The 26176-nt window shown below is 56.3% G+C and overlaps 1 protein-coding gene across 2 annotated transcripts in view; it reads left to right on the top strand.

Moving 5' to 3' along the window:
- SHANK2 (SH3 and multiple ankyrin repeat domains 2) overlaps positions 1 to 23347 on the top strand; it is a 571155-nt gene extending 547808 nt beyond the window's left edge. For both annotated transcript variants that reach the window (XM_064287611.1, XM_003422618.4), the window contains 5 exons: positions 3268 to 3398; positions 5721 to 5832; positions 6827 to 6847; positions 8406 to 10785; positions 22230 to 23347. In XM_064287611.1, coding sequence (XP_064143681.1) covers positions 3268 to 3398; positions 5721 to 5832; positions 6827 to 6847; positions 8406 to 10785; positions 22230 to 22800 — 3215 coding nt within the window. In that variant the 3' untranslated portion in view covers positions 22801 to 23347. The remainder of the gene's footprint in view (positions 1 to 3267; positions 3399 to 5720; positions 5833 to 6826; positions 6848 to 8405; positions 10786 to 22229) is intronic.
- Positions 23348 to 26176: the final 2829 nt, after the last annotated feature.

The following is a 26176-nucleotide window of genomic DNA, read 5'->3' on the forward strand; positions in this document are numbered from 1 at the left end:
GCCCTGAGCAGGGCCCTGGGCCATGAGCACTGCAGAGGTGAGGGGAGCGAGTCTGGCCCCCAGTCAGAGCCCAGTGTGACCAACAGGGAAGCCAGAGAGTGGGGGCGGCAGGAGACCTGGACAAGAACAGCCTCACTACCAACCAGCAAGGCCACAAACAGGATCCCAGCCCAGGTCTGTGAGGGGAAACTTCTTGGAGGAAGCAAGTCGCTGAGATGGAGGCAGGCGGAGGCTGTGTGGGCTCCCCAGTGACGGCGGATGGGGTCCCGACAAAGGTGGACAGGAAAGAGCCTGGTTCAAGGAGCTGGACAAAGGAGTGTGGGAGGTGAGTGCAGGTGAGCCCCAGGTGAGGTGATGGCGCTGAGGATGGCAGCAAACAGAAGTTGGGTGCATCTGCACCTGTAGAGTGAAAAGAGAAGTGGGCGTTTCTTACCTTGCCTGAGAACTCACTATGGGGCAGGCGCTTAGTGATGACCCCGGACATCCATGGAGGGGGCAAGGAGGTGCCCCCCAAGGAAGAGGCGCCAGCAATGGCTGCGAAGAGCCAGGAGGAGAACGTGTGGGCCCCGGAAATCCCCGGAGAGGGAGTTGAGAGGAAGGAGAGGGCAGATACAGTCGTGGGGGCGAGGAGAGCAGAATCTCTGGTCGGTGGACGTGGCTGTAACGGGACAGGAGTGCTCAGTGGGAGATGAGGGAGGGCTTCATGTGCACACTGCAGCTCACGTGAACACGTCACTGGGAAAGCCTGATCACTAGAAAAGGACATTGTGTTTGGTAGAGGGTCAGCGAAAACAAGGAAATCCTCCATGAGATGGACTGACCCAATGACCACAACAGTGGACTCAGACACACCAACAGTCACGAAGATGGCGCAGGACTGGGCGACATTTCGTTCTGTCGTACGTGAAGTCGCCACGAGTCAGAGCTGACCCTACGGCGGCACCTAACAACAACAACATCGTCAGAGGGGAAGAGCCAGTAGAGAAGGCCCGGGTTCAGGACCTTCTTCACACTGCTTCTACCCAAATGCCTCATCGTTCTGCTGGCAGGTAAACTGGTACCACGCTGTAGGCCAGGGGGAAGCAAACTTTCTGTAAAGGACCAGAGAGTAAATATTTCAGGCCTTGTGGGCCACAGGGCTCCCTGGGTGTCACAAACAGTGAATGCACTTAGCTGCTAACCGAGAAGTTGGAGGTTCGAGTTCACCCGGAGGTGCCTCGGAAGAAAGGCCTGGCGATCTTCTGGAAATTCAGCCATTGTTTTCATTGGAGTGCAGTTCTATCCCGACACGCGTGGGGTCACCCTGAGCCAGAGTCCACTTGGTGTCAACCGGGTGGTGATGGTATTGTGGGCCACGTGGTCTCTGTTCTCCTTTCTGTGATCCTTGGAAATGTGAAAACCCTTTTTAGCTCAAGGGCCATACAAAAGCAAGCGTGGTGGGGCGGTAGGATTTGGCCCAAGGTCTGGAGCGCGGTTCTGGAGCCACGGAAGCTCACGGATTTCGTGGGAAGTTAACGGGGACTAGGTACATCGGCTCATGACATGATCCCTACACACGTGTGGGCTGCCCTCTAGCCTGAGATGGTGGCCGCCGTTTCGGGGAACTGGCTCCATGCCTGGCATCATGGGCTCTGGGTACACGTCAGTCCCCACCCCCGGCGCACACACCCTCCCCACTTTCTCAAGTCCACCTTGTTTGGGGTCCTCCGATCTGGTCGGCTTCTGTCAGGCCAGTACTGTCATGTTGTGGCTGCTGGGTGACTGTCTAGGAGGACCAACCCCTCCTGGGGAGCCCCTGTGACAAGTCACGTCACCGGTGTTGTGAAGAACAATTTGGAGACGTGGGCCTTCCTGCCCCCGAGCTCTGTGTCAGCCCTTGGGTGGAGCTGCTCTGACCTCTCAAGGTGGCCTCCTCACTGTGGCCAAGCTCAGGGCTTGGGGTCTGGGCATGACCCCAGGGCCTCTCCTCGGGAACCACCAGACCCTGGGAACGGGTTTGAGGTTGCCTAGAAGGCCGCAGGCTGTGGAATGTTCTGGGTGGCCTGCTTCTCCTGGGGGCTAAGGCGAATGCTGCACCCCAGAGGGTTCAAAAGGGGATCTCCCCAGCGGTCACCATTTCACACCCTAAACCAAAGGCAACTCGGAATCGGCAGGAGCCTTTTTCAAAGTGCACGGAGAATTCTGACGCTGTAGGGCTGTGGGAGCCAGGTCCCTGCGTCTAGGCGGCCCTGAACGCACCGGGGCCGGGACACACACAGCCCAGGGATAAAGCCAGGCCGTGGCGGAGCTCTGGGACGGGCTGCATCTTCCAAGTTTGGGGTTTTTTTTTTGTTTTGTTTGTAAATACTTTTCACTATTTTATTTTCTAAGGGTCACTTGTAACTAATCCTTAGCTTTCTCTTCCAAAAAGCAATGGGTGCCACTGACAACGGTGGCACCGCGTGACAAATGTAACCGATGTCATTGAATTATAAACATGGAATTTTCCGTGGTGGCAAATGTTCTGCCGTGTGTTTTCACCACAGTGAAGAAAAAGTGAGAGAGAGAGAGCAGAAATGGGGACAGCGAATGGAATCAGTCGCTGAGGTGCACACATAAAAGTTGTTGAAATGGCAAATGTTTTATTGCATCGATTTTACCACAGTAAAAACTTTTTCACAAAGAAATGAAGGTATTCCACCGTTAGAAGAAAGACGTGGGGGCTCCCTGCCCGGCCCAGGCTGGGACCCCGACGGCCCCGCGGGGAGGGCCAGCCCCTCTCCTGCCTCCTAGCCCCACACTGGCCTGCAGCCTGTGTGTGGGCAGCGGCATTTGTTGCAAAGGAACGGCATCTCAGAGTCACTTAGAAAACGACGACGACAAATCCAAGTGCTGGTTGTAGTTGACAGCCAAGAGTGAATCCCGAGTCAGAATAACCACCTCACCAGAGACGTGGCTCTTGTCAAAAGCCACCGGCTGTCGTGTGCTGGTGTGTGTGCTGTGGCACGTCCCCGGGAGAAAGCGGCTGTGTTGCTGGCCGTTTTCTCCTGTCTGTGTTGCTGTCACCCCTCCTGGCTGAGGGCATGGAGAGGGGCTGGGACCTCCATCCCCCCCCAGGCCCCCCGAGAGTGCATGGGGCAGAGAGGGAAGGGTGCGTTCTGGAGCCACGGGAAAAGCACGCACGATCCCCGTGCCCGGGCGCGCATGGCCTTGCTAACCCTGCCCGGAAGGCGCTTCTCCCGCCCAAGCGCCTCTCTGAGTGTCTCAGCGATCCCCTTTACGTTGCAGATAAGCCCGAGGAGATCGTCCCGGCCGCCAAGCTGTCGAGGGCCGCCGAGAACGTGGCCGTGGAGTCCAGGGTGGCCACCATCAAACAGCGGCCCGCCAGCCGGTGCTTCCCGTCCATCGTCGACGTGAATGTGAGTGGAGGGCTCCAGCGTTCCTGGGGGCGGCCAGCAGGTGTGCAGGTGGCTGGTCTTTGTCCATGAGGACTCTGTTCCCCACATTCTGCAGACACGGGGCCCGTACCCGAGTGGCCACGGGGCAGGCGTGTGGCCCAGCACAGACCCGGGGGGCTGGAGCAGAGCCGAGCCGTTCAGCTCCCTCGTGACCTGAACTCAGTCCCTGGGTCTCCCAGAGCCTCGATGCCATCTTGCCCCCAAGTGAAATCACATGTGTGAAGGACCCTGCCAGTTTCCAGAGTCAGGAAACACTCTGGGGTGGAAGAGGCCACCAACACCGAGCGTGGAAGCCCCCACAGGCAGGGGTCCTCTGCACCAACACCGGGCCAACAGAAGAAGGGAGACCTCTCCCAAAGCCCAGTGACAGTGGGCCTCAGGCCTCGCCTTCACGTGCCAGGCTGCCCCGCTCAGCCTGGCTGCATCCACGTTCCTTAGGTGGCCTCAAGAAAGCACAGCCTGAGAAGGGTCTGGGGCTAGGCCAGGCTTCCCCCAGAGGGACAAATCCTGGTATCTGGGGCCACATGCAAGTGCTACCTGTTACTATTATTTACTTTAAGCCAGTTGCCCTCAAGTCAATTCCAATTCATGGCGACCTCGTGTATGTCAGAGTAGAACTGTGCCGCACAGGGTTTTCAAAGGGTAATTTCTTCGGAAGTAGACTGCCAGGCCTGTCTTCTGAGGTACCTCTGGGTGAACTCGAACCTCCAACCGTTCAGTTAGCAGGCAAGCTCGTTAACCGTTTGTGCCACCCAGGGACTCCGTTATTTATTTCACATAGTACCTTTCTTTGAATCAACTTCAAGTTGACTCACTCTGTTTAATCTGGTCTTTGAAGCAATTATCCCCATAAAAGTCAGGCATTTGATGTTAGTTTTGTGTAACAAACATGAAAACAAGTACAAGTGTTAACGGTGACAATAAAAGCACCCACCCTCTACCCTTTGCAGCCCACTCCTCCTGATGAGACCTTCCCCCACGCCCTTCCCCCCTCCTCCTGCTCTGTTCCCAACCCCACCCTGACCTCTTGCTCTTCCCTGGCCCCGTCCTGGCCCCTCACTTTGGTCCTGGCCTCTTGCTCTTTCCTGGCCCCGTCCTGGACCCTCACTCTGGTCCTGGCCCCGTCCTGGCCTCTTGCTCTTTCCTGGCCCTGTCCTGGTCCCTTGCTCTGGTCCTGGCCCCGTCCTGGCCCCATCTCGCTCTGGTTCTACCCCGGTCCTGACCTCTTGCTTTCCTGGCCGCAACCTGGCCTCCTGCTCTGTTCCCAGCCCCATCTGTCTGTGCCCATGCACCCCACCTTGCCCCAGATCGTTTCCAACCCCAGAAGAGCCTATGCAAGTGCCCTCCCCCCCGCCCCCGCCTGTCCAAAGACCAGGGGCCTGTACAGCTTCTACAGCCTCAGGCCTGCAGAGGAGAGAGATGGACAGATGACAGGGCCCGGCGAGGTGGTGTCTGAGCTGTAAGACATTTGGGCCAGGCATCCTAGTCACAAGAGCTTGCCAGTCATACCTTCTCACTGAGCATTCGTATCTGATCATTTTCAGAGCCACCCTACCCGTGCACACAAGGGGGGCACCAGCATTAACATCAGCTCCCCAGACAGGGACGCGGTGGCTCTGAGTGGAAGCCTTGGGTGGAGGCTGCTCAGGGAGCTTGTTTCCAAAGTGGTGGAGGGAAGCTCCAGGCTCCTTGTCCGTGACCCAGCCAGAGGAGGAGGGAGCCAGGAGGCCCACCTGCAAAGACCGCAGCCCCCACAGCTCTCTCACTGGGCACGGCCCATGCGGCCCTCATCAGCCCTTTGCCCCCACCTTGTTCATCTCCCACCACCCCCCCAACCCCCACCCGGGGCTGTCATCCCCACCCTGTGGAGTAGGAAACGGAGGCTCCTAATTGAGAGCTTGGCCAAAGTCCCATCACGTGTGGGGGCCAGGGTCTGGGCCCAGGTCGGACCTCACACATCCACCACCCTGTCCCCTCTGGCAGGACATTGTTCCTGGCCCCTGTTGGAGACGTGTGCCCAGCTACTCCAGCGAACGGTGTCAGGGTGACTGTAGCCCCACAGTGTGGCTTGCTCGGTGTCAGCAGGGCCATAGGCTGACACCGAGGGAGCCGAGGGCAGTGGGGAAGAGGGCCCTGTGGGGTTCTCATCAGTCTGAGGTGGAGAGTGGGTCACCTGGAGCACCTGGGGTGGGGGGCCACGGTGTGGCACTGGCTCTCCCCCAGTGCCCGTGGCCAATGGGGGCTGGCGCGGCCAGCGTCTCACTGTGGGCTCTCTGGTTGCAGTCCATTTATGAACGCCAGGGGATCGCCGTGATGACACCCACCGTTCCTGGGAGCCCAAAAGGCCCGTTTCTGGGCCTCCCTCGAGGTACGATGCGAAGGCAGAAATCCATAGGTAAGAAGTGTGGCCCTCACCCGGAGAAGCTGTCCCGCGGCTTTTGAACCCAGCCCTCAGCGCCCGTTGGGAGTGCCACCCCGGGGGTCCACCCCATGGCTGCCGTGGTATCTTAGCCCTGGCAACTGCCCTGCCAGGCCCTCCTACCAGAGGGCACACCTGGCCTCACCCACTGGCAGCCATCTGAACACCCAAGTGGTTTAAAACCTCCCTCCCATGACGGATACCAAATTCAGGGTGGTTTTCTAATCTGGCACGCCGAGTTATTTGTGAAAATACCAGCAGGGTGGAGGGGGTTGGGGTGCCATACTTCAGGAAGGAAGATGGGGGGCAGATGGGGGCAGGCCAGGCCGGCTCCCCCTGCCCCTCCCTGCACCGGCCGCGATGGGCGGTTGACCCATTCCCTACCTCCCCTATGGCAACACAGGCTGCCACGTTTTGTAGGATGAGCTCAAGGGGTCATACTTCTAAGGGTGGCCGGGTCAGGTTCTTGAATGCTAATGAAATAACACACGGTCTTGTATAAAATGGCTCCATCCACTCATTAACGTCACAATGATCCCTGTGAACTGTGTCCCAGACGAAGGTAACAGTTCCTCTTTGAGAGAGTGGCTTTGGGTCAGAGTCCAGCCTTGTAAATTCCCTTAGACACCAAGGCCATGGCACTGGGACACCAGGGGCTGCTGGCCACTTAAAGACAAAGTACTTTGGGTGGCTGTCCAGCAGTCCCGTGGACTCTCACTCAGCCCTGGCTGCACCCCAGGGGACAGACGTGGCCCCGTGTCCTAGAACCGCTCAGCAATGCAGTGAGGCCTGGCGTGTGGGTGACTCTGCGGCGGATGGAATAAGTTGTCGGGGCCATGGCGTCTGCTATGACCCAAACGCCTCCCTGACCAGCAAGCAAGCTCAGGGCCCAGGCAGTCCTAGTAACGTGTAAACCATGTGTGTCACTGGCTTGTTAACTGGTTAATAACAGCTGATTTCCTCCTGTCAGACAGCAGAATCTTTCTGTCAGGTTAGTGCCTCCTTACAGTTTGGAATCTGTAATCTGAATGTGACCCACTTACTCTATAAGGTGTATTCTTAAATTATTACTCCTTGGGAATATAACTGCCAGCCAACCGGCTTGTAATGAATGGCCAATAAAGAAAGCCTTTCCCGACCAAATTATCCTCCCTCAAGGAGTATGTGGAATTTGGAATACCCTTATCGAATGGAGATTTTGATTGGAATAAGTTACTGTAGTTTGTCAGAGGAGTTTCTTTTCTTTAAAGTGACTTGTTTTGCTCCCTCTCTGAAACCCCTGCATGCTCCCGACCATAGATTCTAGGCACTTTGTGACTGTCGCTGTGTTTGTGTTTCTGCTCCCCTCCTCCCCGAGTGCACCCGATTGTTGTTTTCGTGTCTTTGTTGAAAAGGGTCTACAGAATCACACCAGCCACACACACAGAGAACTCTCAGGCAGACGGCGGGTTTGGTCCCGTCCAGCCCACGAGGCAGAGACCCTCGCCACCGTAGGACCCCTCAGCACATCCCCTCATGCGTCTGACATCCACATGGTTCCACGTGGACAACCTGGGGCTCAAGCTGGACTTGTGCCAAGTCCTCAGATCTCAGACCTCGTCATCATGCATCCTGCACCCAGCTCCGAGTCTTAGGCAGGCTCAGCTCCAGCGCTTCCTCCATGACGGGAAGCAGCCTGTCGAGGCCAGTCGCTGGGTGTGCGCTCAGGGTCCTGTGCTGGCTTGGCTTGGAGTCTTTGGTTAAAGAAGGGGGTCGGGCTCCCCACCCTCAAGGGCGTTTCATAGCCAGGATGGCCCTTTCTCTGAGCCACCCCCTCAAGCCATCCTTCTGAGGGCCCCAGGGGTGCCCAGTACACACAGAGCCCAGCACCATCACCCCAGCAGAGTCAGGCTGCAGAACGGGTGCATGTGGTCCTGGAAGAGACAGCCACGGTGACACCAGCGCCTCCTTGCAGCACGAGCAGGCAGATACCTCTGCCTAACGATGGGAGTGATGGCCGCACTTTAGTGCCATCCGAAAGGCTCAGCCCTTGGCGACTGTGCGCCATCCGTATCACACGAGCAAATACCGGTGCCCCCTTGACGCTTGCACTCTCTGCCCTCATTTCAGATGGTGTCTTAGGCCCCAAGACCCTAAAAACACTCCCCCAGGGTCCCGGCCAAGCCCCCTGACCCAGCCCAGGCCCCACCCCAACACACACGCACGTGCAGGCGCACACAGCCCCAGGAGAGCAGTACCCAGAGCTCGGCCTGGACAGCAGCACTGGAGCAGCGTCCGGCCCCGTCCTGGCCATGAGCATCCCTCAGGAGGGTCTGGGCACCACTGGGCAGGGCGAATAAACACACACACACACACACTGCATCCCAGTGACTTTCTTTTCTGTTCTTTCCTTTCTTGTCGGCCCCGAGTGGGCCCGTGACTAATCCCCAGCATCGTGGCTCGTACTGTGCTTGTGGCGAAGTGCCTGTTGTCTCAGCCAGCTCTCGGGACTGGTGCGGCTAGAGCTGTGGCGACTGTGGCTGAAAACTAACCCTGGTGTCTGTTTGCAGGGATAACGGAGGAAGAGCGGCAGTTTCTGGCCCCTCCAATGCTCAAGTTCACCAGGAGCCTGTCCATGCCCGACACCTCCGAGGACATACCCCCTCCGCCCCAGTCCGTGCCCCCGTCTCCACCGCCACCCTCCCCCACTGCCACTGTGTACAACTGCCCCAAGTCCCCGACGCCCAGAGTCTACGGGACCATCAAGCCCGCCTTTACACAGAATCCCGCTGCCAAGGTCTCGGCGGCTGCCCGCTCCGACACGGTGGCTGCCACCATGAGGGAGAAGGGTGCCTACTACAGGCGAGAGCTCGACCGGTACTCCCTGGACTCCGAGGACCTGTACAACCGGAACGCCGCCACCGCCACCCAGGCCAACTTCCGCGGCAAGCGGGGCCAGATGCCCGAGAACCCGTACTCGGAGGTGGGCAGGATGGCCAACAAGGCCGTGTACGTGCCGGCCAAGCCCGCACGGCGAAAGGGCGTGCTGGTGAAGCAGCCCAATGTGGAGGACAGCCCCGAGAAGACGTGTTCCATCCCCATCCCCACCATCATCGTCAAGGAGCCCTCCACCAGCAGCAGCGGCAAGAGCAGCCAGGGCAGCAGCATGGAGACCGACACGCAGGCCGCCGAGCAGCCCGGGCAGCTGCGGCCAGATGACAGCCTGGGCGGCAGCAGCCCCTTCGCAGCCGCCATCGCCGGGGCCGTGCGCGACCGGGAGAAGCGGCTGGAGGCCCGGAGGAACTCCCCGGCCTTCCTCTCCACGGACCTGGGGGACGAGGATGTGGGGCTGGGGCTCCCCGCGCCCAGGACGCGGCCTTCCAAGTTCCCCGAGGAGGGCGGGTTTGGCGACGAGGACGGCACCGAGCAGCTGGCATCACCCTCGCTGGGGCCAGCGCCCAGGGAGCCCGAGAACCACTTTATCAGTGGGGGCGAGGCTGGCACTCAGGACGAGCCTGGGAGGCCGCTGAATCCCACGTCCAAAGCCAAGGGCCCCGAGAGCGGCCCCGAGAATTACGTCCACCCGCTCACGGGGAGGCTGCTGGACCCCAGCTCCCCTCTGGCCCTAGCGCTGTCCGCCAGGGACCGGGCCATGAAGGAGTCCCAGCAGGGGCCCAAGGGGGAGGCCCCCAAGGCCGACCTCAACAAGCCCCTGTACATCGACACCAAAATGCGGCCCAGCATGGAGCCGGCCTTCCCGCCCGTAAGCAGGCAGAACACCCGGGGCCCCCTGCGGCGGCAGGAGACGGAGAACAAGTATGAGACGGAGCTGGGCCGAGAGCGGAAGGGTGATGACAGGAACATGCTGGTCACCATCATGGACACGTCCCAGCAGAGGTCGGCCGGCCTGCTCATGGTCCACACCGTCGACGCCGCCAAGTCGGACGGCTCCCTGGAGGAGGAGGACCAGAAGGAGCAGGCAGAGACGCAGGCGGACCACTCTCCACCCGAGGTGCCAGAAGGTGTCTCCAAAACCGACGGTGCTTTGCAGCTCTCAGCTGCCCCCGAGCCGGCCGCCGCGCCCGGCAGAGCCATGGTGGCGGCCGGCTCCATGGAGGAGACGGTTGTCTTGCCGTTCCGCATCCCTCCCCCACCTCTGGCCTCTGTGGACTTGGATGAAGATTTTATCTTTACAGAGCCATTGCCTCCGCCCCTGGAATTTGCAAACAGTTTTGATATCCCCGACGACCGCGCCGCTTCGGTCCCCGCTCTGGCCGAGTTGGTCAAGCAGAAGAAACACGATGCCCCTCAGTCCCCTTCGCTGAACTCCAGCCAGCCCGCCAACTCGGTAGGCGGTAAGAAGCCAGCTGCTCTCTCCAACTGCCTGCCTGCCCCGTTCCTGCCACCCCCCGAGAGTTTTGACGCTGTCACAGACTCAGGCATCGAGGAGGTGGACAGCCGGAGCAGCAGCGACCACCACCTGGAAACAACCAGCACCATGTCCACCGTGTCCAGCATCTCCACCTTGTCCTCCGAGGGCGGTGAGAACGCAGACACCTGCACGGTCTACGCGGACGGACAAGCCTTCGTGGTCGACAAGCCCCCAGTACCTCCCAAGCCAAAAATGAAACCCACCATCCACAAAAGCAACACCCTTTACCAGGACGCGCTGGTGGAGGAGGACGCGGACAGCTTCATCATCCCCCCGCCGGCCCCGCCCCCCCCGCCCGGAGGGGCCCAGCCCAGCACGGCCAAGGTCGTTCAGCCAAGGACCTCCAAACTATGGGGCGACATCACGGAGGTCAAGATCCCCATTCTCTCAGGCCCAAAGGCAAACGTCATTAGTGAATTGAACTCAATCCTGCAGCAAATGAACCGAGAGAAATCGGCCAAGCCGGGAGAAGGACTGGAGGCACCGACGGGAGGCAAACCTGCCGGACTCGCTCTAAGGTAAGTTCCGCCGTTGGCACACACGCCACCTGCTCCGTACCCAGGCCTGCCTGTCTCGTCAGTGCCGACCCGAAGTCCCCATGGGGAGCAACCAAAGCAGACAGGAAGAGGGGAGCCCGGAAGGCCGTTGGCGTTGGCTGCGTCCGTTACACGATAACGCACTTCTTTCTCTTACTCTCGGGGACTCCAGCGCAGTGGAGTGACGATGGCATCCTCCTCAAAGGACGCAGCGCTCCCCTGTAAAGACGTGTAATGAAACGTGTCTGCACGGAGCCCTTACCACCATGGCTTCTAAAGGGCAGCTCTGCTGTCTCCTCCCGAGCCCTCCAGGTCTGCCCAGGACCACCAAAAGGGCCATTTTCAACCAGCCAACCAGCTGCCGTTGAGTCGACCCTGACCCATTGCGACCCTGCGTGCGTTAGAGTAGGATGCTACTCCGTTGGGTTTCAATGACTGGGATCTTATGGAGCAGATTGCCAGGCCTTTCTTCCGAGGCAGCTCTGGGTGGAATCTAACTGCCAGTCTTTTGGTTAGCATCTGATCACATTAACTGTGCCACCAGGGAGAGCCTCAAAAAAGCCAAAACTGAGCTCTGACTCAGTGGCAGGAGAGTAGTAGCCATGTGGGCGGGGGGTGGTGGGCAGTGTGGGCGTGTCTGGGTGGGGTGGCGTGTGTGGGCGTTCTCCCTTTCCTCTCCCATCGCCGACTGATTTGACGTAACCAGAGGCCCTAGGTCATGGCTTTACTAGTGAATTCAGATGGAAACGCATTCCTCCCACCAACCGGCCCACCCTATTCCAGGAGGCAAGCCTCGCAGAGAAGAAACATCCAGTTGTCCCCAGGCCGTCCACTCATGGTCTCACGCAGGGTTTACTGCCACTAGAACTGGGGACAAAATGTGGGTGTTGTTCCTCAGCCCAACCAGAAGGGTCGCCCTGAGCACGCTACCTCTAGAACAGTCCACGCAGCTGTCCGTGACAGCTGTTCCGTAATTCTCACCACAGCCACCGCTCGTTGTCCTTGGTTTTGCCGTTTTGTAGTTCCCCACGCGGCAGCGTTCTTCGTCTTCCATTCCCCCCACTGATGTTAAGTTCGGGATTCATCGTTTTGACTAACGGTGTCTTTCTTCACATGGCTGCTGTGCACGTCCTTGAGTCCAACAACCCCGTCCGTTAATCAGCAGTCTCGCCACGCCGGGTCTTGGGATGCGGGCCGGGAGCCACAGTTTCCCTGTTGTCTTTCAGGGTGGACGTAGATAAGTTACTGGATGGCTCTCAGTCCTCGTCAGAGCAGTCCTGGTGGGCTGGCCTTGGTCGAGGGCAGACGACGATGCTGTCCTCTCACAGGATGCAGGCCATTCACCATGGCATTCAAGAGCACCCCCAGTTGGGGAGCCGCAGATCCCCCTACTTCTGGCAGACGTGTGAACAGACATACCTACAAATACATATTTTTGAAAACCAGCTGCCATCCAGTCAATTCGGACTCGGAGCAAAGCCTCAGAAATCTTACAAGCCTGCTGGCCTGCCCTTTGGCACTGTGCACCAATGGGGCTGTTCAGCTGCTATGTGTGTTCTCTCGTAGTCGTTACACTGTCGTGGAAGTAACAAGCAAGACACCTCATCTCCGCGTTACACTTTTTACATAACCCTCTCACGTAGGTGAAGGGTCTCTACAACCCCCCAGGAGGAGGGGAGCAGGCATCCATTACCCCCATTTTTCAGAAAGAGAAACCAAGGCTCTGAGAGGCCAAGTGGCTTATCCCAGTGCGTGGCCAGCAGGAGGGGAGCCAGGGCCTGGCTTAGGTCTTCAGAAGGAACTTCCACTTTCTGTCCGCTTGCCACCAGCGGCTGCAGTGAGGAGGGGAGGGGAGTTACTAGAGGGCTGGAGAGACCGATTCACCGTTCAGGGCCGTGTGCAGCCCCAGGGCATCCCGCCCTCAGCTCCAGGGACTGCATGCACTCGGCCTCCTCTCTGAGCAGCCTCTGGATTGTCGTGTTGTTCACTGGCACCGAGTCGGCCCCTGATTCGAGGCCAGACCTTGCATGACGGAATGAAACACTGCCCAGTCCTACGCCATCCCCATGATCCGTCACCGGTCTATTCATTCCCAGCCTGGACACCCTCCTGGGGCACTCGTGTGAGAGTGGGAATCCAAGTCGCAGGCGTCCATAGGCTTTTCCTGCCCAGTGTTCCTACAGGTGGACCTGGGCAGGGAGGGGTCTCAGGGCAGACATCCCAGCAGAATCCCGCTGGACTTCTAGAGGAGTGCAGCAGCGTGGCCACCCCGGGCTGTGCCAAGGAATATTTGCTGACACCGATAAGGCATTCCACCAATGCCAGGCCCCACATTCCCCGGCAGCACGGTGCAGACGAGGAAACGGCAGGGCAGAGAGGGGAAGTGACAAGGCCAAGGACTCTGAGCAGGAAGGGGCGGAGTAGACGTCCAACTCCAGGCTGTCTCAGGCTTCAACTCGTGGCCTCTCGCTGGGGTCAGGGATTACCTTGGAAGGAAGAGGCAAGTATCTCACAGCTTCTGCAAGGCTGGGCTGCAGAGGCTGCTGCTCTCAGGCCTTCGGAACACACCTTGAGTTGAGTGCCCGGGCTCTTGGGTGACCCAGCAGTGGAGACCAGGCAAGGACGGTCACAAGGTGGTCACCAGCACTGCTGAGCTTCGGGAGGCTGTGTCAGGTCCTTCGCTGCTCACAGCCAAGGATGTGCTTGGAGGCAGGCTGGAAATAGGACAGCCCTCAGGCCCAAGGACAAGACGAAGGTCAGTAACTTCAGGCACTCAGCACCTATGCTTTTCTGATCTAACAACCTCACCAAGACAGCAAGTGTTTCGGACAAAACCCGGCAGATGAAGCACTCGGGACGTTAACTGCGGCCACAGAGCATACCGACAAGGACAAGTCAGAGCCGGCTCGTGTCCCACCAGCGGTCCTGGAGAGCTGTCCGGGTGTGTGGCTGTGCGCCTCCTCTTGCCCTGGTGCTGTGTCCTCCGTAGCCATCAGCAGCGCTCTGACCCCTTTTCCTTCTCCCACACGGCCAGATGTCCCAGGCGGGGCTGTGTCTGCTTGGCTGGGCCTTGGGCTCTCCAATGGGCCTGGGTATTTACCCGTCTTGGCGATTAGACAAAGCCCGGTGAACTCAGCCAGGGCAGGCGTCTCACCGCCACTTTTAAATGCATCTAAAGTTCTAGAACCACGAATGTCCCTGGGCAAAATGAGGCGCGAAGTTGGGTGCAGGGAATTCCTACTGAGGAAGAGAAACGAGTTTTGCTGGGGAACTTGAAAACCTGGCCACGCTTCCGAGACGACAGACAGGCAGTGGAGCGCAAGTCCCATTTCCACAGAAACAAGCCTGGGTGGCCAGGAAAGGGCTCATCTTCAGAGCTGCTCCATCGATTGTTCGTTGACTAAGGGGCAGAAACCTCGGCTAACCTCGCCCTGTGGGAGTGCTTCTGCCCTTGGGTTCTCCCCTAACAGCTCCAAGGTCAGACGGCTGTCTTTCCACGAATGAGCTCCTGCTGCCAGTATCTGTTCCCTGAAAGCAGGGAAGGCTTGGGATTTCCAAGTGTCTCGATTACAAACACGTCAGTGAAAGGATGTCAGTCAAGTAGTTTTCTTCAGTAAACAAACACCAGAGGTACCTCCTCGGGCCTGCTCTGGGACCACCCGCCAGAAATGACACTGGTGGGCAGTATGGGGAAAGCGCGCCTGCCGCCAGGCTTGATTACTCCAGGAAATAATCTCATCTTTGAGGAACGTCTCAAACCCAGATCCAAGCAAAGGGAGCTGAGTCCTGAGGGGAGGAGCGTGAGTCCCTGCAAGAAGTCAGCTGGTTCTTCTCTGCGGAAGCCCGGTGCAGTGGCCGCTATCCCACGGGCTTCTCCGCCTGGCCAGTACCGCGCCCTGGAGACCCAGCCAGGAGCCTGGGGCCATGCGGTCCAGCTCTTCCCTCTGAGGCTCTGAGCCACCAGGATGAAGTCCTGTGGCACTGCCAGCACCGTGCCCCACACGAAGGGCACCCAGCAACAGTAGGGACAGCCGCAGGAACACCGTTCATTTGCACCCTGCGCTGTACTCTTCAGGGTTCTTCCCACATGTAACCCACACGTACACGATTTTCACATTGGAGGTGGTGTGTGGTCGGTCTTGTGGACCAAGGATGCTTTGCTCCAATGGGCAGGCTCCCCAGGCGCAGACTGCTGGAAGATCATCTGAACACTCGGTCCCCTGGCCTCCAGAGTTCCTGGCTCAGGAGTGCACTGAGCTGCTACTTCACACGAGGTGGAGAGGTGGCGGGGTAACAAGAGGAACACAAAACCAGGGACAGCAGAACTCACTGGTTCATTCATTCACCAAATAGCTACCATTCACCTCTTAGGTCCCACGCACCCTGCTCAGCCCAGGATTTACCACAGAACAAGAAACTCACGGTCCCTCCCTTGTGGGGGGATGTGGACCCAAAACCCCAAACCAAGCCCACTGCCATTGACTCAGTTCTTGAGTCATAGCGACCCTGCAGGACAGAGTAGAGCTGCTCCATAGGGTTTCCAAGGCTGTCATCTTTACGGAAGCAGACTGGTGGGTTCGAACTGCCAACCTTTCAGTTACCAGCCGAGCACCTTAAGCACTGCGCCACGGTTAGTAACAAACAAGGCAGACCCGAAGCATGACAAGTGCCGAAAAGGAACGCAGATGTGCCAGCAGGTTAGAGCGGCCGTGTGCAGGACGGCTCACAGACACTATAAGGAAGTGACGTTTGAACGACCTGAAGGACCCGTAAGGAGCCAGCTATGCAGAAAACCAGGAGAGGAGCATTGCAGGCATGGGGACTGCGAGTGCAAAGGCCCCGAGGCCACACAGTACCCTTCCTGCCGCAGAAACAGTGCGGCCTGGTGAGGCGGTGGGCAGGGCCAGGCAGGTGGAGAGCTGGACCACATTCGGAGTGATGGCGGCCCTTGGAGGGGTCCAGCCAAGGCTCCGCATCATTCCGTGATGATTACCCAGCTTCTGTTCAATCATACAGCCCGAAGTGACCGCAGGGAGACCCATTAGCAGGCCACCGCAGGCATCCAGATGAAGGACCTGCACCCTGGAGACGAGCAGGTTGATCCAAGGGACAAGTGCCTAGGTGCCCAGAAAAACCCCACGCACTGTGCCTGACTTATATGCTGTGTTTTGACCCAAAGAAACACGCCAGCTAAGACCCAGGAAAGCCAGAGAAATCAATCTGCTGCCCTCCATCAGTATTTCCACAGCGAAGGTCCGTTTCACCTTCACCTTCTCTACGTTGAAAGGCATGGAGGAGTGTCTGCTTGCGGAGGCCCCTGTGGCATAAGCTGGGTCCCCCAGGCTTCCTGCTGGAGCCCCTAGCTCTTTGTGGTGGGGCTGGAAGGGAAGCTGAGATTGGCCTTCACCTGAGGCCCTGGTGGGCTTCAGGGAGGAGGTTCATTTGGCTGGTGGAGCTCTAGGTCCCAGAGGCCCCCACGGGGTCCCAGCTGCCTGGAGCTGTGTGCGTGGGCCACATCTCAGGAAAGTCAGATCTCGAGCCCCCTAGCTGCCCCCTCCAAGGCAGCCACCCTCACCATGGCCAAGCCGCCAGCTCTTCTCCAGCGCTGTCCTGACAGCCTCTTGATTTTAAAATAAATCAGTGTGAGCTGTTAAAAAAATTGTCTCTGCCCAGCTAGTCCCAGAGGACGGACATCCAAACTGACTCGATAATGGCACCGCTTATGGGCATTTTCACAACCTCCCTGCCGTCACGGCTGCTTTACCGGTTCACGCCCCGACTGAAATATCCAGGTGATGTCAGTGAATGAGACCGTAGATAATTAGGCGGACGTTCGTTAGAGGGGTCCAGATACCTGCTTCCCGTGTGCTCTCTCACACACCGACTGGAGTGTCTTATCCTTGCTCTTCAAACGGCAGGTTCCCTGTCTGCTTTCTGGAATTCGCACGTCGCAGTCTGCGGGGAGGCCCGTTCAGCAAGCGCGTGTCGCGGGCAGGCGTGTTTCCCTAATGCTGGGCGCCCTGATCTGCTCAGATGTGAGCATTCTAGCAGAAAGGCCTGGATTCCTGGTGGAAGGGTTGCTGAACCCAAGCCCTCCTCCTCTCCCCGTCCCCGCGTCCGAGTTCTGGCTCTGTAACCTTTATCAAGTCACTTCATGTCTTCATCTGGGAAATGGGGAGAGCGGTGATCGTCAGCTGTTCATTCAGCAGTCGTTTCCTGCAGACAGACAAGGCCCCCTTACGGCGCTCGGAGCCAGGGCGGGGGACTGTGAGGCCTGAGTGTGAGAAAGCCGTGATAGGACTGATGGCCACGCCCTCGCCTCCCAGTTTGGGGGAAGGAGGCGAGCATGAATGTAGTAGGCATCCTGCCATAGAGATACACATGAATGTCAGGGACTGCATCCACTCAGCTCCCTACAGGATGAATTCCTTTCTGCCTTTGCAGTCTCTTTAGCGGGTTGCCTGTGAGGCATCACATTCTGGTTTAAAGCTTATTCAATCATCAGAACTTTCTTTCTCTTCTAAAAAAAAAAAAAAAAAAGAAAGCATCACTACACCCAGGCCCGGGACAGGTGGGGCACAGTACAAGTGAAAGGAGCGGCTCTAGCCACACTGCAGGCCGTGGGCAAATTTGTGAACCGCTGGTACCCACCATACCCGTGTCTTTTTAATGCCCCACCTATCAGGATGCCGCCTGTCGGGTTTTGAATTTCCCGTTCTAAAGATGAAAGCAATGCCCACGCTGATTTTCGGTTCTGGGCCATGATGGGGGCTGGACACGGTGTCTCCGTCCTTGGCGGAAAGGGACCGACAGGGATAGGTTCTCAGCCCGTGTCTGTACCTCTGCCTTCATTTCATCCGTGGAAAGATGTTTTTTTCCTTTTAATGAATTTTGCAGTGTTGCCTCAAGCCATTCCATTTTGTCCCTTTCATTTGCTCCCATGATGGGCGTTAACAGAGTAACTCAGGTACGTTTACACACCAGATACAGGTCTGTCACTAAAAGCGGGCAGTAACCAGAACGCAGAGGCTTCGCTGGCGTGCTGGAGGGAATTTTATGCTGAAAAGGTCCGGAACATGAGCACCAGCGTGGGCCTGGCACAGCGGGCCTCACCCACAGCTCGGTGAGGAGTGAAGGCAGGGGTGAATCGCCGCCGCCGAGGGGCCTCTCTCAGCCTCAGGCCACATACACTGTTGTACAAGAGCCAGACTGAATCTGTAAACAGCGAAAAGACCGCTTGAATCCTGACTCCCTCTGTCCCAGTTACCTTGTGCTGGGAGCGCGTCACCCATTCACTCGCCGTCTGTTTAAAGTGCTCCTGGTTCCATGTGGATCTGATTTAAAAGACAGGATAGAGGATAACCCAAGAGAGGGCATGTGTGTGTGAGTGTGTATGTGTGTGCGTTCTAAACCACGGCAGCCGATTCCTGTGTGTTCTGCCCGGGAACCCAGTGGTCACTTAGCGACATAACGTGCAGCCAGGAAGGTCCAGGGAATCATGTCCACGGGGTCAACCGACAGTGAACCACGCTGCTGCCAAGGCAGGCGGGCTGGGCCGGCCCAGGACAGGCCTGCGCTCTGCTTTGCAAAGTCTCGGGGTCCTTTCTGCAGTGCCGTCCAGCAGGGGCACCGGCAGCCTCCCAACACGCGGCTGGCCCTGAAGCCCGGGTCATTAGCTGCTGGGCCGGATCTCCTGTTGCAGACTGGAGGCAGGCAGTCCTCCCCGACGAGGCACGCTGGCTCAGCCTTCATAAGCAGGAGGAGAGAGAGGATGGCTCAGGAGCCAGGTTAGGGTGTCGGCAATGGGAGCCAGGTTAGGGTGTCAGCAATGAGTCGGTTCTTACAAGCAGAGACCAATGTCATTGCAGTGTCCCTGTTTCTTCTCTCTTAACAACTCCTTCCTGAATGTCTTCCTTCTTTCCAAGTGATTCAGGTGACCCCAAGCCAGCAAAGGTGAGGATGTGAATTTCCTGTTCCAAAGATGAAAGCGACGCCCACACTGACTTTCAGTTCTGGGCCATGATGCAGGCTGGACACCGTATCTCCGTCCTTGTCGGATAGAGACCGACAAAAAAGGATAGGCTCTCAGCCAGTGTCTGTACCTCCGCTTTTGTTTCGTCCGTGGAAAGCTTTTTTTTTTTTCTTTTTATGAATTTTGCAATGTTGTCTCAAGCCATTCCATTTTGTCCTTTTCATTTGCTCCCATGATGGGTGTTAACAGAAGAGGGTCGTGCTGAGCAGAAGTAAGTGCCACCTTCTGCTTGACCTCTGGTGTGTGCTGCTGTCTCTCGTTCTCGCTGCCCACCCATGCGTTCGGGGAGCCTCCTCGTCACTTCCTGGCAACACAGTCGCCTGCAGAGCCTTTCTGAAAAAACAATTCCCAGTCCCTGGTCGTGGCAGGGTCGTTTTCACAGGTCTTCGTCTCTCACAACCACCACAGTGATGGGGCCCGGGCAGCCATGCTCTGGCTCAGAGATAGCCACTACTTACTGCCCCAGTCTAAAGCAGTTGTTGCCACTTTGGGGAGTTCACGTGCCTTTGTCTCACAAAGCCTAACAAAGCAACAAGGTAGCTCTCCAGCCATGCTGCCCTGGGGGTCCACCTGACTCAGGATCAGGGGCACAGTCACTATGCAAAGCCAGTTTTCCACAGAGCAGAGCGGGGGTTACTCACCTGAGTGAAGGTGTCCCTGCAGGATGCTTTCCCACTTTGCAAAACACCTTCCCTCATCCCCCAAGGTGCGCGGCCCCAGCCAACATCCCAAATGATCATGACTGGACCGATGCCTATTTTGCGTGCATGCTCAACGTTGTATTACACTGGAACAAATGAGCAGTCCCCCAAACAGATCTGCGTGATGGCTGGAGAGCAAAGAGACGGGCCCTCCTTGACAGAGAACATTCCACGACTCCCGACCCTGCTCTAGCTTTCACCGAAGCTGGACTGGGAGTGCCTTCCAGTCTTGCTTGAGCACCAGAGAGGGGGTGCTGGACCAGGAGTGTCTTTCAGTCCAGCTTGAGCACCAGAGAGGGGGTTTGCAGGTTTCTTCTTAGGTCCTCACTGCCCCCACAGCCCACCTCACTTTTGAAACCACAAGTCTAGATACTAGATACTAGAGAAAGCCCACCCGCACGGAAGGCCTGGGGCCCAGCTGGGCTCTTGCCTCTTGCTTTTGGGTAGCTCAGCCTGCCTCTGGAGCCAGAGTCCTCGGAGGTGCACCTGGAGCTGCCTTATTCCTGTTGGTGTAGCCAGGGTGCCAGGACCAATAGCCAGCACTCCCCCTGGTGAGGTTCTAGACCGGGGTCCCCTATTTGTCACACATCCTATTCTGGGGCCCGGGAAACTGAATGTGAACACCCCATGGCTGGATGGGTATCCCTGGTGACTGACTCCACAGGCTAAGTCCCCCTGCAGAACTGTCGCTCCTTCTCACTGCGGTATTCCACACTCGAAGTCACGGTGACTAGTGTCACGTAGGGGAGAGTCACAGGCTTAGAGGCACCTGGGTCAGTGATTCGTGTTTTTAGCCAAATACACATCGGCAACAGAGGGGACAAACAGCAGCCCAGAAAAGGAAACGAAAACACGCAGAGCAGGTAGACTAGCCAGGCACTGTTGGGCCGTGTTTCCAGTTCACACCTTTCAGTTACCTCTGTGGTGTTTCTAGCCCAGAGCCTTTTACATGCTGGTTAATCTACCAGGCCAGAAGCATGACTGCAGGAGAAGGTTCTGGAGGCTCAGTGGGATTCAAAGGTCTGGGGGAGTCCCGTTCGTGGCAGACACTGGCTCCCACCCCCAGAGACGTGGCCTCAGCAGGTCTGAGCCGGGCACAGGAATCCTGGTTTCTAACCAGGTCCCCCGGGCACTCTTTATAAGGGGTTGGCAGCCTCCTCTCTTCTCACAAGTCAGCTGCAGATCTCAAAAGACCGTCCCACGCAAGCTGGCGAGATGGGCTGACGATGGGAACTGGAAGGCCTCGGCACCTAGCCCTCTTTTGTCGTCCCTCATGCTGGCATTTCAGCTGTCAGTGTTCTTCCTCTTGTCCGTGACCCTCTCACCAGGCACTGCGGCCCGCCCACTACCATCAGCGGTCAGGTCCGCACCACCCAGAGCTGCCCCACCCAGGCTGTCTCAGTTCACGTCACTCCACTCAGGAGGGAGAGGGCCCGTTTCAGGCAGGAACGAATGGACACGCATAGGCTAAAAGCTTGCCTCAGCCGGTATCTGGCAGGGCAAGACCCAAACATACATCTCCTTCACGTGAACGAGTCTGAAAGGGAAGAGAACGCACAACACTCGCCACCTCCCCAGTGGCTGGGGCGGAAGGACAGACATGCCTTCAGTTTGAGGACAGCAGAGAAGAACACGAATCAGGGCCCAAGGGAGCAGCTGTCCTCCCGGCCTGTGGCTAGAAAGTCTCCCTAGGCCTTGGCCAGACCAATGAGGAAGCCAGTCAGATATGAGGACAAGGAACTTTTGGGCTTTGAGATGTGACTCCCGCCCCCCTCCCCCACCTCCACGGGAGTCATCCAGCCATCTCTGTAGGGCCTAGAAGAGTTGGGTCTGTCATCACTGCAGCCCTAAGGGCTTCACCAGCCCAGCCCGAACAAGAAGGGCACAGATGATGCCCAAGGACCCCCCTGGCCACCGCTGGGAGAATGGGCTCCTTTCAGATTCCAGCTTTCTTGGCAAGGACTGGACGTCCTGCCTAGTGAGCTCCTCAGGCTGCCTTCGTGGGGGGCTAACAACAAGCGTAAGCGCGTCCCTGGCTGGCCGTGCGACAAAGCCGAACACTGCTGGATAGTGCTAACTGGCAAAGAAATCCGTTTTTTTAGGTTGCATCAGTACAGACTGCATGTTGACAAATGAGTCCTCGTTGTCTGGGTTTATGGATGATTCTATCACACCGAGTGCCCCCATGCAGTTAATGGGAGTTTCTACTTACTGAGATGGGGCTGGCCTGGGAGGTGTCCTTCCCTGCCCTTGCACAGTTAAGCCTGGGGATAGCTCCCGGAGGGAGCTCTTCCATCTACCTGCTGAAATGGAGGCATGAGATGTCACTGCCTCGAGGGGCACTGGTGATGTCGCTGAACACGGTCCACCATGGGAGCAGGACTTCATTCTGGCCCAGTTTTCATGCCTTCTTTGAGCCCTGACCCTCACCCCACCTCTCACAGCACCTACGCGAGTCCACCCAGCTCCTCGCATCTCGGGTTCTGGTGAGTGGGCTGGTTTGGTGTGCTCTGGGGTCTCCTTGGAAGTTTCTGCCTCCTGCTTCCTCCTCTCCTGCCCCCATCCTGGCATGGCAAATAATTTTCTCTTTGCCAGTGCCCCCGCCACTAGACGCTCTGGTGTGGTCTGGGTGTCCCCCTCCTCTTCCTTGTCGACTTGGTTTGTGACGCTTTTCTCTGTCATTGCTGTTTCAGAAGCCCGGAGGTCATGAGCACCGTCTCAGGTACACGGAGCACTACGGTCACCTTCACTGTTCGCCCTGGCACCGCCCAGCCCATCACCCTGCAGAGCCGGCCCCCGGACTATGAAAGTAGGACCTCAGGAACAAGACGTGCCCCGAGCCCTGTGGTCTCGCCAACAGAGATGAACAAAGAGATCCTGCCTGCCCCTCTATCTGCTGCTGCTGCGTCTCCTTCCCCCTCTCTCTCAGATGTCTTTAGCCTTCCAAGCCAGCCCCCTTCTGGGGACCTATTTGGCTTGAACCCAGCGGGACGCAGCAGGTCACCATCACCCTCAATACTGCAACAGCCAATCTCAAATAAGCCTTTTACAACTAAACCTGTCCACCTGTGGACTAAACCAGACGTGGCAGATTGGCTGGAAAGTCTAAACTTGGGTGAACACAAAGAGACCTTCATGGACAATGAAATCGATGGCAGCCACTTACCAAACCTTCAGAAGGAAGACCTAATAGACCTTGGGGTGACCCGGGTTGGACACAGAATGAACATAGAGAGGGCTTTGAAACAGCTGCTGGACAGATAAGGGCAGCTGCTCTTGACCTTCACGGACTTCTTATAAGTAGAGATGGGCTTATACTGAGATAGCTGGATGGCCAAGCGAGGTCTGTGAGCACCGACCCCACCCCATGGGACTGTCTCCTGGTACCCAAAGAAGTGTTGAGCATGTCCATGGTGCGGCTGAGCAAAGAAGGGCCTGGGACCCCCCTGGCTCTCTCTGTGGGGTTCTTGGGCTGTTTCTGTCAAATGGGATGACGGGGAGGGAGCTTTTCTAACTCGTGAAGAGATCCACACCTGCCTCTCGGCACGCAGGTGACCTCACTTGGCTGGGTCCCAGAGGCTCCCCCGTCGATTTGGCACGGGATCTTTGCTCTTGTAGGCAGACACCAATGTACCTGAGATACCTCCTGAGACCTCCCGCCTCGCTTCCTGGGCAGCTGTCACCTCCCGGCCCCAGAACAGGCCCCTCCTCATTCTCTTGGCCTCTCGGAGGCCCCCGATGCTCACCTCTTTTTCTCTCCTGGACTTTGCTTCCCGCGAGAGGCCCCAGGCGTGTTCATTCAGTGCCTCAACTTGGGCCTGAAAGGCAGAGAAACATTTTTTCTGTATAGACTCTTCTCCCGTCTCCTCCTGCGACATGCTCCGGTGGCTCTTTGGCCATGAGGTTCTTGGCAGTGGTGGGGAGTTTGAGCAGGGTCGTGCCCAGCTTTGCTTAGCTTGCTTGCTTTCTGCAAATCCATTCGCATGTTTCCAAGGTGGCCACACAGATGTCACATAGCATGAGTCAAAGCACAAAGTCACGATTCCAATGAGGGGGACTTTGCCATGGGAAGCAGCCAGTGTGCGGCTGCCTGGGTACAAAGTCTCCTTGAGAATAAGAACAGCTGTCTGCCAGGAACATCTGTTTAGGGGTGTGAGAAGGGGCTTCTCTGCCTTTCAGCGTTTCTTTTTCAATTGAAGACGTTTCAGCTCTGCAAAGATCAGAGTAGGTGAGCATCCACTTTGACCTGGGAGATCAGATGCAAGGCTGATGACGGGCCTGTGCTGCCTGGGCCGTGTCTTCACAGGGAGTGTGGGCGCAGCGCCCTCAGCTCTGAGCCCTGCCGGGGGCAAGCACCTTTTGCTATCTGAGGCCAGGGAAGATGACACTTCAGGGGCGTTTTCCTTTCTCTCCAGGTGTCCAGGAATCCCACCAGCTTGTCTTAATAGCCAACAGGTTCTTTGAGGACCCACTGGGTGTGGAGTGTAGACGGGACTCAGGGTGAAGAAGAGAAGGTGGGTTGCAGGATGCAGGTTAAGAGCAGGTGAAAAGGAGGAGAGCAGGGGGTCTCCTGGACTGCCAGACTTGCCTCCCCAAGGCCTTCTTAGAGCCCTGCCCCTTCGTTTCCTTGGACCCCTCCTCCCCTCTAACAATACCTCTGATTTCCAAGGGAGGTCATCCATTGCATACGGACAGCAAAACATCCCGTCAGGCTCCCAGCACATTCTCCCACATTTGGAAGATACTCGAATGTCAGGGTTTTGGTTTTATTATGATTTCAGAACTAGCCCAGCCCATCTCTAATTATAATACATGATTTTTTTTTTTTTTTTTTTTTAATGCTCACGAGCGAGTGTCTGATTAGGCCTGGAACAGCCCTAGAATGAATACGTAAAATTTAGCAATTTAAAATACCTTTCTTTACTGCAAGTTTCAATAGTTGTACAGATAGTTTATAAGCACAATATTTTAAGACAAAAAAAAGTGGCTGGTCTACTACGCAGCCTTTGTGCCACTTCAGTGCTAGAAAGTTAAAGAAGAAAAAACAAAATTTTGTGATTTACTATTTGTGTGGAATAATTCTAGAAGTATGACCTTTTTAAATCAACCTTATTTGGATGCATTGGAACCAGCAGAGCTGTGTTATATTTTCTATCTTTGCTACAAGTTCATCATCAAGGGACAATTATTGCTTCAAAAGTGGTTACAACTCACAGTGCAGCAGTTTCTCCAAAAACAACACCCACACACACTCACACACACACACACACACACACACACACACACCCTTTCCAGCCACACGCTCCTGATTTGCAAAACAAGTCTTTGGACCGCCCTCTGTTCTAAAACCTTTTGCAGGTCAATCTTTGTATTCGAACGATCCAATCTAATTCAAGATCAGCTGAATGCTAAGGCGCCTTCCTTCGGTAGACTTTCAGTTTCTCCATCACCAGACGTATGAATATTACCCTAGAGGAATTTCAAGCCAAGATGCTATATGTAGGTGGCCTCCTGAGGCTGCACGATGTTTCAGAAAATGTAAAGATGGTGGTTCGGCCTTATTTGTCTTCCATTTGGTGACACCGCAAAACTCAGTTCAGTCAGTCCCTTTTTTCCTTTGCCTGCGGTGGTATTACTTCTACGCTCAGTGCCAGGCAGACGCTAGAGAAAGCAGGCGTCAAGGGGACCGCCGGTAGATTGCAGTCGCGCGCAGTGTGGTGGCTTTGGGCTTGCTGAGCTTCGGCAGACAGCCCGTGAGAGCTGGCTATTTCTTAAAGCAGCTTTGAGCCACATGCAGCTAACCAGACGCAAACCAACTGAAAGACTGAAGAGCTGATAAAATAGCTCATTTTTACATTGTCTCATCACCGAAGAGCAACAGGGCCTGTGAGAACCTGCACTGACCCACAAACACACACATCGCCAAGGTGGATCAGTCTCTAGCTCCAGTTGGGTGATTTGGTGTAGAAAGCAATAGTTTCTCATTCAAATAGCCTCCCACTGTCCTCCCCCTTTGGGACGTGTTAAGACCAGGCCCTATTCCATGACCCTATTTAATGGTGGAACAAACGTTCAACTGCTCATATAAAGATCGTGTTAATAGTATCCCAGGTTTTAAGATCAACTTTTGTTATATACTGTAATTTAAATAAATTGCATTTACATGCCAGTTTCTGTAATATTGTGTATACAGAACCAAACTCTCTCAAGATGTGAATGATGTCTACCTGCCAAGACACCTTCTCCAGGCGTCTGTGCACATTTTAAGTTAATTCATTAATATAAAAATGACTCAGTGGGACTGTTGATTTGCTGAACTTTACATATCACAAAGCTAATTATTTGTGGTACTTAAGTTAATAAAATGGTGATTTTTTTTTTTTCCTCTGAGTTCTTGAGCAAGCATTACCCAGTTGATCTGGTAATGACTTTTCATGTGTGGGCCACAAATACTGATTTTCCCATTACCAATTTTTTTCGGGGCGGGGGGGGTTGTTTTCTAGATACCAATGTTTCACACTATAGTTTCTGTAACAACACATATTCCCATTATCTACATTGCTGTTACTTTCGTGCTTTTCTTCTTTTTAGACTTTATTAAAAAACAAAAATGAACAAAAACAAAAGCTCCTGTAACTGC

This window comes from Loxodonta africana, chromosome 7 (assembly GCF_030014295.1).
Source record: "Loxodonta africana isolate mLoxAfr1 chromosome 7, mLoxAfr1.hap2, whole genome shotgun sequence".
Classification (NCBI taxonomy): domain Eukaryota; kingdom Metazoa; phylum Chordata; class Mammalia; order Proboscidea; family Elephantidae; genus Loxodonta; species Loxodonta africana.